This window comes from Theropithecus gelada, chromosome 17 (genome assembly GCF_003255815.1).
Source record: "Theropithecus gelada isolate Dixy chromosome 17, Tgel_1.0, whole genome shotgun sequence".
NCBI classification, from domain to species: Eukaryota; Metazoa; Chordata; class Mammalia; order Primates; family Cercopithecidae; genus Theropithecus; species Theropithecus gelada.
The window spans coordinates 68981492-68994711 of record NC_037685.1 but is presented as its reverse complement, the minus strand read 5'-3'; the positions used below and the strand labels follow the sequence as shown (position 1 = coordinate 68994711).

The window sequence follows — 13220 nt, the reverse complement described above, 5'->3', positions numbered from 1 at the left end:
TCCTCAGCCTCCCAAAGTGCTGGGATTACAGGCGTGAACCACCACGCCCGGCCGCCAAGTTCCAGAAATTTCTATGTGGTATTGTACACTCATTCACTGAGAAATTTTTTATTCCTAACACAGGTCTACCATGCTATAATTCTACCTAAGTTATTATTTTTAGATAACACCTAGTCAATGCAGATTACTCTGTCAAAGTTAATATGCAAATGGCTTGAAAGAAAATTAAATACCTATTTTCTTAGGTATTAAAGCTCAGTACCCACTTAGGTATTTTTTAATGAAATGGCTTTCATTATATTACTTTTAAACACAAATTGTTCATTTATCCTGTTCTTGGTCTTTTCCAGTGATAATTATAAGAAAAAATATCTTATCTTACGGTAACAAATCCCTTTGAAGCTCAACTGACCTTTACCCAACAAAAAGTATATGAATATCCTAAATATCATTGATGGTAGTTCTATTGTATAATATTCAATGGTGTCACTAATTGCCAAAAATTATTGTGATGTTTATTGCAAAGAGTACATATATTACGAGTTGAATTCTGTGCCCCTTCAAAAGAGATAGGTTGAAGTCCTAACCACCCATACTTAGATTGTGACCTTATTTGGAAGTAAGATTATTGCAGACATACTTAGTTAAGGTGAGAGTATACTGGAATAGGGTCATTGTAAGAACATGGCCATGTCAAGACCGAGACCCGAGAAAAACACCATATGAGATTGCAGATAGGCACCTGAAAGCCAAAGACCTCCAAGAATTAACAGCCACCACCAGAAGCTAGGAAGTCTCATTCCCACCTGATGCTGCTGCTAGATGACTATCAATGAAATTAAACTTTCATCACATGTCACTCAACTAGTCAAAATCCCCAAGTGCCTAGTAACCACCGGATTCATGTGCCATCTAAAATTCTACATTAACAGTCCATGCTAACTTCCCACTACAATCTCATCTGTATATTCCCAATAGCAAAGACTTTGCAACTATCCTGCCAGAAGTCTCCATAATGTGCCTCTCACTTTCTAACCCTAGCATATGGCTCATCCTATTCCAATCGTCTGGAACACCTGTGCACCTCCCCTTGTCCAAATCCTATGATTGCTTCATGTCCCACGTAATACCCTATTCTCTATAAGAGGGCTGTTCTGGCTTCTTTCCTTCGTACAGTATTATCTCCTTCTCCCCTGTACTCAATTAACACACTTACAGCACTTCCCGTGTTTTCTTTTGTATTTTGCCTTCATGTGTAGTCATTCATGATCTTGGCAATCCACCTTTTGGACTATAAGCCATTTAAGGGCAAAAATGTGCTTTATTCATCTCTGGTTTCTTACACTCTATTGCCATACACATGTAGTCACTTAATAAATCTACCTTAAATTAGCCCTACAAGTTAAGAGAGTTCTGGCTCCAAAATGGAGCCTTGAGACACGCTGGCTTTACTCCCCACCATGGCAAACCAAACCCAAATATACAGTGTCAGGATTATCACCAGAAATATCCCAGGATTCAGATAGGAGGCAAAGCCCTTTCCAGGGGTCGCAGAGAAATGAAAAACTCCTGGCACATGGTAAAAGAATCGTATTTCCGGCCAGGCACCATGGTTCACACCTGTAATCCCAGCACTTTGGGAGATTGAGGCAGGCAGATCACAAGATCAGGAGTTCGAGACCAGCCTGACCAACATGGTGAAATCCCCGTCTCTATTAAAAACACAAAAGTTAGCCAGGCATGGTGACATGCACCTGTAATCCCAGCTACTCAGGAAGGTGAGGCCGGGGAATGGCTCGAACCTGGGAGAACGAAGTTGCAGTGTGCCAAGATCACTGCACTCCAGACTGGCGACAAAGCAAGACTCCATCATATTTCCATATCCAGGTGCCCTTCCCTTCAATCTGCCTGGCACCAAGAATATAAACAATTTCTCCCAACTCATGGTTCCTGCACTGAAAAAACTGATATCTGAGGTAGACAATCAGCTTCCCCAATATCTTGCATTTCCTAGAAGTAGGCTTCTCCTTGCCTCAACCCATGAAAATCATCCTGAGCCCCTGAAGAGAAATATCCCTGAGCTTAGCCAGAGACAAAGGCAAAGGAGGAACTCTCATCCCCAGGCCTGGAGACTCTGCTCTGTAACTTGACCAAAGGAGACACCAAATCAGAGTGGCTCTTCAGTAACAACATGTTGTAGGAGGTGCATTCCACAGGTCCGCTGGGCAGGAACCCCTAGCCAGTGTTCCTTTTTGCTATGACCTCTGAATTTTCCTTTGAGTTTCTATATCAGTGCTCACATATGGCTGTCTCATTAACGTCAGAGCAAAAATTCAATGTCATGCAGAAAAGTTCGTAAAACTTTTGGGCTCCCCCAAAAGATGACTGCCTACAGAATCTGGGTCACATCTGTCCAAATTTACCAGAACTAGCCCCTTACTCTGTCACTTACATGCAAGTTTCCTACCTCTAAACCTCTCTACTGCCAAAGCTGAAGGCATCTAATGATTTAGCTGAAGGAAATGCTCTCCACAAGCATGAATTGCCATCAAAATCACGCAAAGGGACACAGTGAAATCTAAGTATATTATTTTACTTTCTCAGAGGTAATCGTAATATGTTTCCTGCTATGCACAAGCTTTGAGAATCAAGATATTTTAAAACGCTGTTAAATCATATTATTAATCAAAAAGGAAAACAAAATGCAAAGGACAAGAACTAACATTAGCTAGCGACAGATGCCATAAATCTCTTATCTCATTTAATCTTCAAAACTACCCGTGGAGTTTATCTTCACCCTGTAAAATAAAGAATCAGGGAAGAGGGAGGATGTCAGAGTTAAACTCCCTGACTAGGCACAGTCAGCTTCAAACCCAGGTGTAACCCCTAGTACCATGTTCTTAACATCACACCACACTTTCTCCCAGAAAGTAAGGGCATAACGGTAATGATCACTAAACAGCCTATTCTGTCATGCTAATCAGGGAAACAGATTAAACAGATGAGAGCTCTATCAGCTGCATAATTTAGCATTAATTATTTGGTGAGTGCACTGCATTCATTTTGAGTTTTAGGTTCAGAAGATGGTTAACTTCATCCATTCCTATTTTTCTAGCCAGGATGTTGAAGTTCATTGCCTGATAAAATTTCATGCAACTAAAAAATAGTTTTGTGGTATTACCACATAATTATGGAGAATAATTGGTTGACAAAAACAATGAACTGCATTAACTTAGTCTTAAACCTGGACTATAGAAACTGAATAACACCTGAAAGGTACATAGTGAACATTTTTAGTGTTCTTCTTTTTGAAAAGCTGTTTTGATTTTTAAAATTTTTTCCCAAGAAAATTAACCTAGAATTATCATTTCAAATGTAGTCTTTGACCTTTTTGTATTTGTATTAAAAATTTTTGACTTTGGATGAGTAAGATTCTACTGAAGGAAAGACAGTTTGTACTCATTTTAATACTAAAATGTATCATGATAATTTTCACTTATTACTCATAATCTTCTGATTCTGTCATCCTCAATTGTAGTTTGATGTTAAAGAAATTTAAAGTTAAATCTTGACTTCTAACTGCTCTCTGTTGAAAATGTCTTTATTGGATTTTAGAAGGATAGGATTCTAAAACACAGTAGTGAAACGTTATAGAACCTCAAAACAATAAAAATTAAGTAGACTAAATTCTTTCTATATTAAATTGAGAGTTTCTAGCTACTTAAATAATGAAAATCAGATCTCTGTTATAATATTTAGGGTGAGAGTGTTAAAGAAATTGATGTACGACTCACTTTAGTATTTTAGTTTACTTTAAGTAAATTTAAGGAGATCTAGAAGACTGTGTGTTTCCTTCTAGAAGTGCTCTTTGTCTTAGGTTTCAGCTGAGCTGTGTCTCAATATGAGTCAGACACCTCCATCTGGTGGCCCAGCCATAAAATTCCCATGCCATGCTTTTTCAAGATGCTCTACATTTGTGTTGTTTCAAATTTCTGAGTTTTTAAATTAATAGCTTAATCTTATTTTAGATGTTTTTCTCAAAATGTATTTCTCATGCAAAAGTGAATGACAGTCAAAATAATTAGTGACCTTTAGGAAGCTAAGCATGTCTCATCTGTTCCTACAAATCACTACTAGTCATGAAAGACGGATGCATCCTTATGGCCAGTGAAAATAGCATTTTCTTCTATTTCTCTGAAGAGAAGAAAATAGTCTCTTTTAAATCATTTAATATTTAAATTATCATTTCACAGTGATGCAGGCACAGCTCTTTTCAATATTCTATTTTATCAGCCTGTGATTATTTATTAAGGAACAAGATCAAAAGCCTCATTTTAAAACCAAGATACATTATCCCTTTTGCTTTCTCACAATTTACCAAATTAATTCCTTTATTATAGAGATATTTTTATTTTACATTATTTTGGCCGGTTTTCTTCCTGAAGAATCAATGCTGATGTTTATTCAACATACATAAAATTGGGATTATGTAGGGTTTTTTCTCATATATTTAGAATACTTGAGAATCTGCAAATATATAACTTTAATGTCATTTATTATTTAACTCATAATGGACTTTTTTCAATCATTAAACAACCCATCTCTCTATTCCATACTCCCAAATCACTGCTCTGTGCTTACCCCACCTCTACTCTCAAACCATTCGGATGCCTTCAGAATATGAGCTGGGACTCACATTTAATTTATTAAATGAGTTAATAAATGCTGTGTTTCAACAGAATCCTTTATTTATTTATTCTGTTAAATCCAGCCATCTACTTAAACAGGAATCTCCTCTTACTGTATATACAATTGAAATTAATATTGGAGAGTTCAGCAACTAACAAGATTTCTGATTAACTGTTACACAACATAACTTCTTAATCATGCCATGTTAATATTTATGAAGACTTTTAAATTTCTATTTGATATGTACTATCTCTCATCATCATTTCAACTGATTTTGAATGTGTATTAACTCTAATTAACTAATTTTTCATCATCTTGTGTCCTGTATGAGAACAACAGTTCTGTCATTGTTAACTTACTCTGCGTTTCAAATGTCATATAGATTATACACGTTTGTTCACTCATTCTTTTGATTCATGTGCAGCACTTTTTTTTTTTTTTTTTTTTGAGACGGAGTCTGGCTCTGTCCCCCAGGCTGGAGTGCAGTGGCGCGATCTCCACTCACTGCAAGCTCCGCCTCCCGGGTTCATGCCACTCTCCTGCCTCAGCCTCCCGAGTAGCTGGGACTACAGGCGCCTGCCACCACGCCCGGCTCATTTTTTGTATTTTCGGTAGAGATGGGGTTTCACCATGTTAGCCAGGATGGTCTCGATCTCCTGACCTCGTGATCCACCCGCCTTGGCCTCCCAAAGTGCTGAGATTACAGGCGTGAGTCACCACGCCCGGCCCATTTGCAGCACTCTTTAGCCATTGCCCATTGACTAGTAAAACTCCCACTTTGAAGAAATGAGAATAAAAACATTCTTGATTTTAAAAAATAAATTATTTTTTAGAATAGTAATATAACAGTATAACCAGAAAGGAATGTCCTTTTCCTTTTCAGAGGCGAGCTGCTGATAATTTGAGAAGACATCACCAGTACCAAGTAAGTTGTCCTTGTACTATGTCTTGAAATTTTCATTAAAATAAAATGCAGTCCCCCCTTCAGAACTGACTCAGGAGGAAATGTATTTACTCACTAAGTATCAATACTCTTGTTCTAAAATGCCTCAGGAAGTTATGAGGAACCTGGTGAAGCGATACGTCGCTGCAATGATTAGAGATGCTAAAACTGAAGAAGGCCTGACCGAAGAGAACTTTAAGGTAACCGTTTTCATCTCCATCACAAGAGGCAGATTGTGCAGAATATGGATCCAGATAGAGGACATTTAAAATCAGAGCTAGAAACGCGGCTGTGTGTTCCAGCAAGCCTGTGTGCCTTCTCATCTTTCAACTGAAACCCTACAGAACTGTAAAAATAAAAGAAAAGCTAGTGATGAAATTTCTTCTCAAAATACAATGTTTTCACACATACAGAGAAAAGCCTAGTGATTAAGGCATTCTGACTTACCTGATCCCAGAGTGAGCTTGTTTCTGAAATTTCAGCCTGATCTTAAAATCTGAAACATTTAGTAACTAACACACTAACAACAAAACTTCGTGTGTTCTGCAAAACTTTGATAGCAGAAAATTTAAGATTTGAGTTTAATTGTAACTAATACACTTAAAAACATTCTCCTTGATATTTTTTAAATTGTGTAAGAGGAAATAAGTAAAATGTGTGAAATACTATATTCTTGAATCACATGTTTAAAATAATTTAGGTTAAAATTATTTAGTTAGTGTTTAGAGATTTTGGAAGAATGATTAAGGTCCATAAGATCTTACAGGCCAAAACAAACAAACACATTAAACAAAATCTATAGGAGATATTTAACATAGAAAATAGCAGGTTTGAACGTGAGAATGAAGTAGTGAATTAGGTAAGAAGATAGAGAAATTACAAAACCTAAAGTGCAGGTTGAAAACTAGCTAGAAGCCCAGATTTTCTTTGCAGTCATAAAGTTCAAATTGTAATGTTAAATGATTCATGTTGCTTTAGGAGATAGGTTAGGGCAGGAAGCCACCAAGAAGGCTGCCATCAGGTTAAGACTGAGAATTCAGTTGCCCCAAAAGACAAGGAAAAAGGATGAGTCTAAGAAACGTCGTTAGATCCGAAGAAATTCCTAGGATGCAGAGGCTGACCCAGATTTAGGGGGAAAGTCCTCTTTAAGACAGTAAACAACTGCAAGTAACTACCAGCTCTTAAAAAGTTAGGCTCCACATAATTTTCAGATATCCCTGTGGACAGAAAAATGTGCCAATATTAAAAATCCTATGAAACACACCCCACAGACAGTGAAGTAACTTGGCAGCAGATGACTCATTTGGAGAGGAAGTCTTCGAAACTGTAGTCCCAGAGAAACCCAATATACTCAGCTGCGCGTTGGTGGCAAAGATAACTCATGTTTCTTTTTGCATCAACCTTAGGAAGTGTCCTTCCCAATTCCAATAAGGAGATTAGTAGACATCAAAATGACATCAAGTATCCGTGAGAGAACTTGGAATTCTAAATAGAACCACAGGAGAGTAGAATGCTTGTTTCTGAAAAGGAGTGAAAACAGTTCTGACCCATACACGAGACAAGAAAATGGTATTTCCAAATGTTTAAGTCCTAACCTAATTTTTCATTTTAAATTCTACATAGGAACTAAAGCAAGACATTTCTAGTTTCCGCTTTGAAGTTCTGGGATTACTAAGAGGAAGCAAACTTTCCACAATACAATCTGCAAATGCCTCGAAGGAGTCTTCAAACTCGGCAGACTCAGATGAAAAGAGTGATAACGAAGGTAATAGCAAGGACAAGAAAAAGAATTTCAGCCTTTTTGATTTAACCACCCTGATTCATCCGAGATCAGCAGCAATTGCCTCTGAAAGACATAACATAAGCAATGGCTCTGCCCTGGTGGTGCAGGAGCCACCCAGGGAGAAGCAGAGAAAAGTGAATTTTGTGACCGATATCAAAAACTTTGGGTTATTTCATAGACGATCAAAACAAAATGCTGCTGAGCAAAATGCAAACCAAATCTTCTCTGTTTCAGAAGAAGTTGCTCGTCAACAGGCTGCAGGACCACTTGAGAGAAATATTCAACTGGAATCTCGAGGATTAGCTTCACGGGCTGACCTGAGCATTCCCGGTCTCAGTGAACAATGTGTGTTAGTAGACCATAGAGAAAGGAATACGGACACACTGGGGTTACAGGTAGGCAAGAGAGTGTGTCCATTCAAGTCAGAGAAGGTGGTGGTGGAGGACACGGTTCCTATAATACCAAAGGAGAAACATGCTAAAGAAGAGGACTCGAGTATAGACTATGATCTAAGCCTCCCAGACACAGTCACCCAGGAAGATTATGTGACCACAAGATTGTGATACTTGAAGGAGGAAGCGTTTACCATACACATATATATTTTCCATAGTGCTCTGGGTGTGGGAAAATGTTTAAATTGTATTAGCAAATGCTAACTTACACTTTATAGCGTTTCTTAACTGTGGCATATTAACCTGTAACATGTTTAAATAAGGCAAAGGCAATCAAAAACCTTTTTGTTTTGTAGCCTGCTTTTGCTTTCACAATTTGTTTTACAATTGTTTTTGTTAATAAATAAATGCACCTTGTATTCTTGTACTGTTGCAATAACCCACAGAAACATTTTAGCTATCTTTTTCAATTAAAACAAATGTCATTTATTTCATGTGATAGTTGACTCCTAAAATAGCTATTTTTATATGCAAAAACCAATGTGGCTGAAATATTATAGCTTTTCATAATTTTTTAAGGTCTCTAGAGAGGGTTCCTTGCCAAGGACTTTTCACCTAGTCCTACAGTTTGACTTTAAAACACAAATATTACCAAATTATTTCTTAAGGACATGTAAATAATTGTTGTACACAATTAAAGCAAGCAAGTCGTCTTCTCGTGGAGTCATGTCTAAACCCCCTCAAAGTCACAAATACTTTGTAGGGTTTTAGGTTGTTCCAGGGTTTCCTTTCAGTAAGTAAAAGAAGTGTTTGTCTTAATACATTTTGATGATTGATGATTTTCAATGACATTTTGTCAGAAAAAAACTCGCCCCTCCAGTTTTTTTTAATTACCTATTTCAGATTCCACTGCTTATCAGTATAAATATGAGTCTTTATGAATAACTGAAATTCAAAAATATGGCAAAAATTCTCAGTTATAGAAAAGAATAAACCATACTGTGAGCACATTTAACAAGCAAGATGATTGCATACTAATAATATCCAAATGAAAATGAATGTATTCTAAACAATCTAAATCTAAGTAAAGTTGAATTCCAGTATTTTCAATCAACGCGATATTGTAATCAATTCAAAAGAAGTACAAAAACCTAGCAGTCTCCTCTTTTCACCAGTAATCATTATATATTTCTTTAAAATTAAAATCACTCAAAAATCATTATTAATTTTATCAGCAGATATAGATATATTGTTTTGCCTATAGGAAAAGCATTCTTATTTCTTGTTTTTCTTTCTGTTGTTTGCAAGATAATTTAGCTTATAATAATTCACTGAACTATTACAAGGAAAGTGTTCCCAATTTACATAAAATTGGTACTAGAAACTTAAAGCTTAAATTACATTGCTTGTGTCTATTTAAGCCACTATGGGAGGTTTCTTCACCACATAAAATTCGCATTTATTTCAAATAAATGGAAAAACGCTGTTCATTTTATTTCAAAAATTACTCTGCAGACCTCAGAAATTGCATATGGTTTATCATTGACCCCAAATGGCACAATGTTATGGGACTCAGTTTCTCATTAGCAAACATCAAAAATAAGGAATAACAGCAATAACAATGCCAGTCTCTGTTCTATTCCTATACACCTATTAACATATATGTACTGCTCTTAACAGCCCTCTGAAGTAGCTTCTGTTTTTGTCCCCATTTTACAGATGATGAAACTGAGACCAGCACTAACTGGCTAAGGTAACACAGCTCGTGATGGAGCTGTGATATGTCCATCAGAGCCATTCCCTTCACCACTGCATTGTACTGCCTTTCAGAACATAAAAAGAGCAAGTTATAAAATATGCATATACAGGGGTTACCATTGCCACTTCTGAAGTCCTATACCTTGAGAGAGAATGAGTATGGTAAGCTTCATAAGTGTCCCTTCTTCTAAAGCAAGAGAAATGTGCAAAATATAAAATGTGCTGTATTTGATTCTTTAGACTAAATGACATTAAAGCTAGTAGATTTTAAAAACATACTCAGTATGTGATCTCAGAACTCAATTTGAAATACTAGATTTTAATTTTCAGAAAAGCCAGGAGCACTATGCCCCTGTTCACTCCTAAATCTAGTTTTTGGGGACTTAAGAATGGACCAGATAGATTTGGAGAAACACAAGCCTAATGAATATATTTATTGTTTCAAGAACATCTTTATCTTAAGTATATTAGGGCTCAGAGCAAATCCTGGGGCTACTCAATTTTTTCTAAATCATACATAGTGTAGTAGAGAAATTGTAGGCCTATTCTTAACATTTGGGATATTTTCCATTAATTTCTTTTTGCCTCTCCTGTGCATTGCTGTTTCGTTTTGTTTTTTCCCAAAGTCAGGACACTATACATCAACATTATACATACTTTACCAGAATTTAATTTCAAATTCTCTCTGTTCCTTCAAGCAACACCAGTTAACAGTACAAGCAACAAAACCTTTTTTCCCCAGTAGCTTATTTACATCAGGGGTTAAGGTGCTGACATTTTATACGGGAACATGATGGTAGTAGAGGAATGTGTTTGGAGCAAGACCATCCTTTTCAGTGTCCTAGAAACGATGATTCTAACAACCCCCAGATGTTGCTGACAGATGTGTTTATGAGTATGAACAAAGTGTTGGATATTATTAGTACCAGCTGCTACTAATATAACTAGAATTGAATGCTATTCTAAATATGTGGTGATATTATGTAGCATTAATGAAGATGAGTAAGGATAAACTAAGAAAAGTAAAACAACAGCAGGATAGCAAGCAAAGAAATGTTATTTCTTTGAGGTCTGTAAGTGAGTACTTCAGGATTTTCATTTCTACTCATATTTCTATCCACAGAAATTTCTAAATGCTACAGAGAAGTTTGAAATCACCTTCATTTACATAAACAATATTTCTCCTTTTTCATACTCTCTTAATCTTAAAAAATCTATTTTTCTTAAATTTTGTGTCTGAATTGGGTGAAGGAGTGTGTTGAAAATTCGGTTTAATAGACTAGCAGGTAAGTTTAAAACACTTTGTTTATCACAAGTATATTTTGGAAGCTCCATTTATAAGAAAGTATGCTATAAAGATGTACCTCATCATTTGTAATAAAGGTTTTCCTTAAAATTTCTGTGCAAATAAATCTATATTAACTTCAGTAAGGAAATTGGCTATATTTTTTTAAATGGTGGTGAATTATTTTATAAAACGATGAGTAATTTTTCAAAGTGCTAAACATCCTCAAAATGTATCTGTTTCATGAGCTGAATATTTGTATACCAAATTTTCTTAAAACAGTTACTCTATCTACTGGATGGCAATTAAACTAATGCAAAAACATACTCACTTTCCTGCCTTGACATAGACAGCAACTTGAAATACTTTAGTGATCAAACAAATTGATGAAAAGTCAAGGATAGTAGACTTACCATGCTATTCTTAAAGAAGGAAGGTCAATTTTCTAGCAAAGGTGGAGGAAACATAAGTAACAATGGCATAAGAATATATTCTTCTAACATTCGATAATCCTTAATAACTCTGGGATTTAGTTGAGTAAATGACTATCCAGTCTCACGGCTCTTTATTGAAGAGAGGCCACCAAGTTTTGAAATCTGTCCATTCTTAGTCCTTGTGTATTGTATTTTTATCTGTCTTCTACAGTGTACACAGCTGCCTTCCATGCTCAGTGTCCTTAAAACTCAACCTAGTAAGAACCATCCATTGTGGCCCTGTAAACATGCTTACAATATATTTTTCTTTTTTGGATTATCTGAAATCCTGACTTAAAACTAACCATAGAATTTAGAAATTTAATATTACTGGCATTCCTCTTAACTCCAAAACCATGATTCTGATTTTACAATGTCTGAAAAGGCCTTTTATTTATACAGTGTTATCACGTGCCTTTTTTAATTTAAATTTTAGAACCATGTTAAACAAGTTCACTGTAGATAACTGGGGAAAGTAAAGCCCAGGGAATTTATGGAAATTATCTAAATTTACCCAGGTGTTTGGTGGTCAAGTTGGGGGCTTAAACAAACACCTCCTCATCTCGATATTTGGATGAGACATCACATTATAAATGCTTTGACCACTGACTTTTTGTTTGGGGAACGTTTTGTCCTCTTTGCCCTTGTAGAAGATATAGTTGTCCAAACACTCAAGTTAAAATTCAGAATTAATACCATGTTATCTTTTATTTTTCTACAAAGTTGTATTCAGAGAATTTTTTCAAAGTTGGTTTCTTACTGTTTTCAGAAAAGACACTGTTCATTTTCACTGAAAGTGTAGATTTTATGGTAACCTATATGCATATTGGTAATAATAAAATGTATTAAATAATATCAAAGCTTCTCAACTGAAAAACGATAGAGATGGACAATGTACAGTTAAACTAAGATTGGGACAGTGGGACCAAACCTGGGTACAGTCACACCGTTACTAGGCTGACAGTGAAGATGTCTCTGCAGGTCAAATTCACCAGTAGCAAAACCATTAATTTCCTCTAGAGCTGCACTGTTCAGTAAGGTAGCTCCTATCCACATACAGCTATCAATCACTTATAAGTGTGACAAGTCTGAATTAAGATGTGCTGTAAGTGTGAAGCACACACCAGATTTCTAAGACAGTATGAAAATAATGTAAACTAGCTCATAAATATTTTATATTGGCTACATATTGAACTGATAGTATTTTTGAAGTATTGATTTAAAATATACTAACTAAACGAGTTATGTTTCGTTTTTCCTTTTTCAATGTGGCTACTAGAAAAACGAAAAATATGTATGTAGCTTGCATTTGTGCCTTGCAATGCATTTCTATTGGACACTGCTGCTCAGGAACATTTGTATTTGTTTCAGTCAACTCATGTATCTCCATCATGTGAATTACAATGGTAGAAAATTCTGTATTTAATTATTCAAAAACATTTTATGCAGCTCTATTAAAGTTTGCAGTCTCTCCTTGATTCCTAATCTTCTAATGGAATCACTGGTCATAATTTGCTGTTTTTCCATGTTTTTCCTTTGCCTTTACAAATGTATTAATATACAAATATATGTGCAGCTATATAGGTTATGGTTTTATCATTTTTATCAAGAATTTCATCACACTATACCTATAACTTAATGTTTTTATCTAACAGTGTATCATGGAAACCTTTTCTAAAGTAATTAAATATAGAGGAGCCATTTGAATCTGTATAAATTCCCCCACTAGTTATTTTACCTAGTGAAATATTATCACATGCTATTTTTAAAACCATGATAAAAGAGCTACTTATTGGAGAAAACACAAGGTTTTGTTTGTTTGTTTTTTGAGACAGAGTCTCTCTCTGTTGCCCAGGCTGGAGTGCACTGGTGCAATCTTGGCTCACTGCAACCTCCG

At 35.8% G+C, this 13220-nt stretch overlaps 1 protein-coding gene across 7 annotated transcripts in view; it reads left to right on the top strand.

The window, feature by feature from the left end:
- Nucleotides 1-12801, top strand: part of TRPC4 (transient receptor potential cation channel subfamily C member 4) — a 230528-nt gene extending 217727 nt beyond the window's left edge. For 3 of the 7 annotated variants that reach the window (XM_025364312.1, XM_025364314.1, XM_025364307.1), the window contains 3 exons: nt 5573-5614; nt 5743-5832; nt 7256-12801. In XM_025364312.1, coding sequence (XP_025220097.1) covers nt 5573-5614; nt 5743-5832; nt 7256-7978 — 855 coding nt within the window. In that variant the 3' untranslated portion in view covers nt 7979-12801. The remainder of the gene's footprint in view (nt 1-5572; nt 5615-5742; nt 5833-7255) is intronic. The other 4 variants (XM_025364311.1, XM_025364309.1, XM_025364310.1 and 1 more) reach the window with 3 other exon arrangements.
- Nucleotides 12802-13220: the final 419 nt, after the last annotated feature.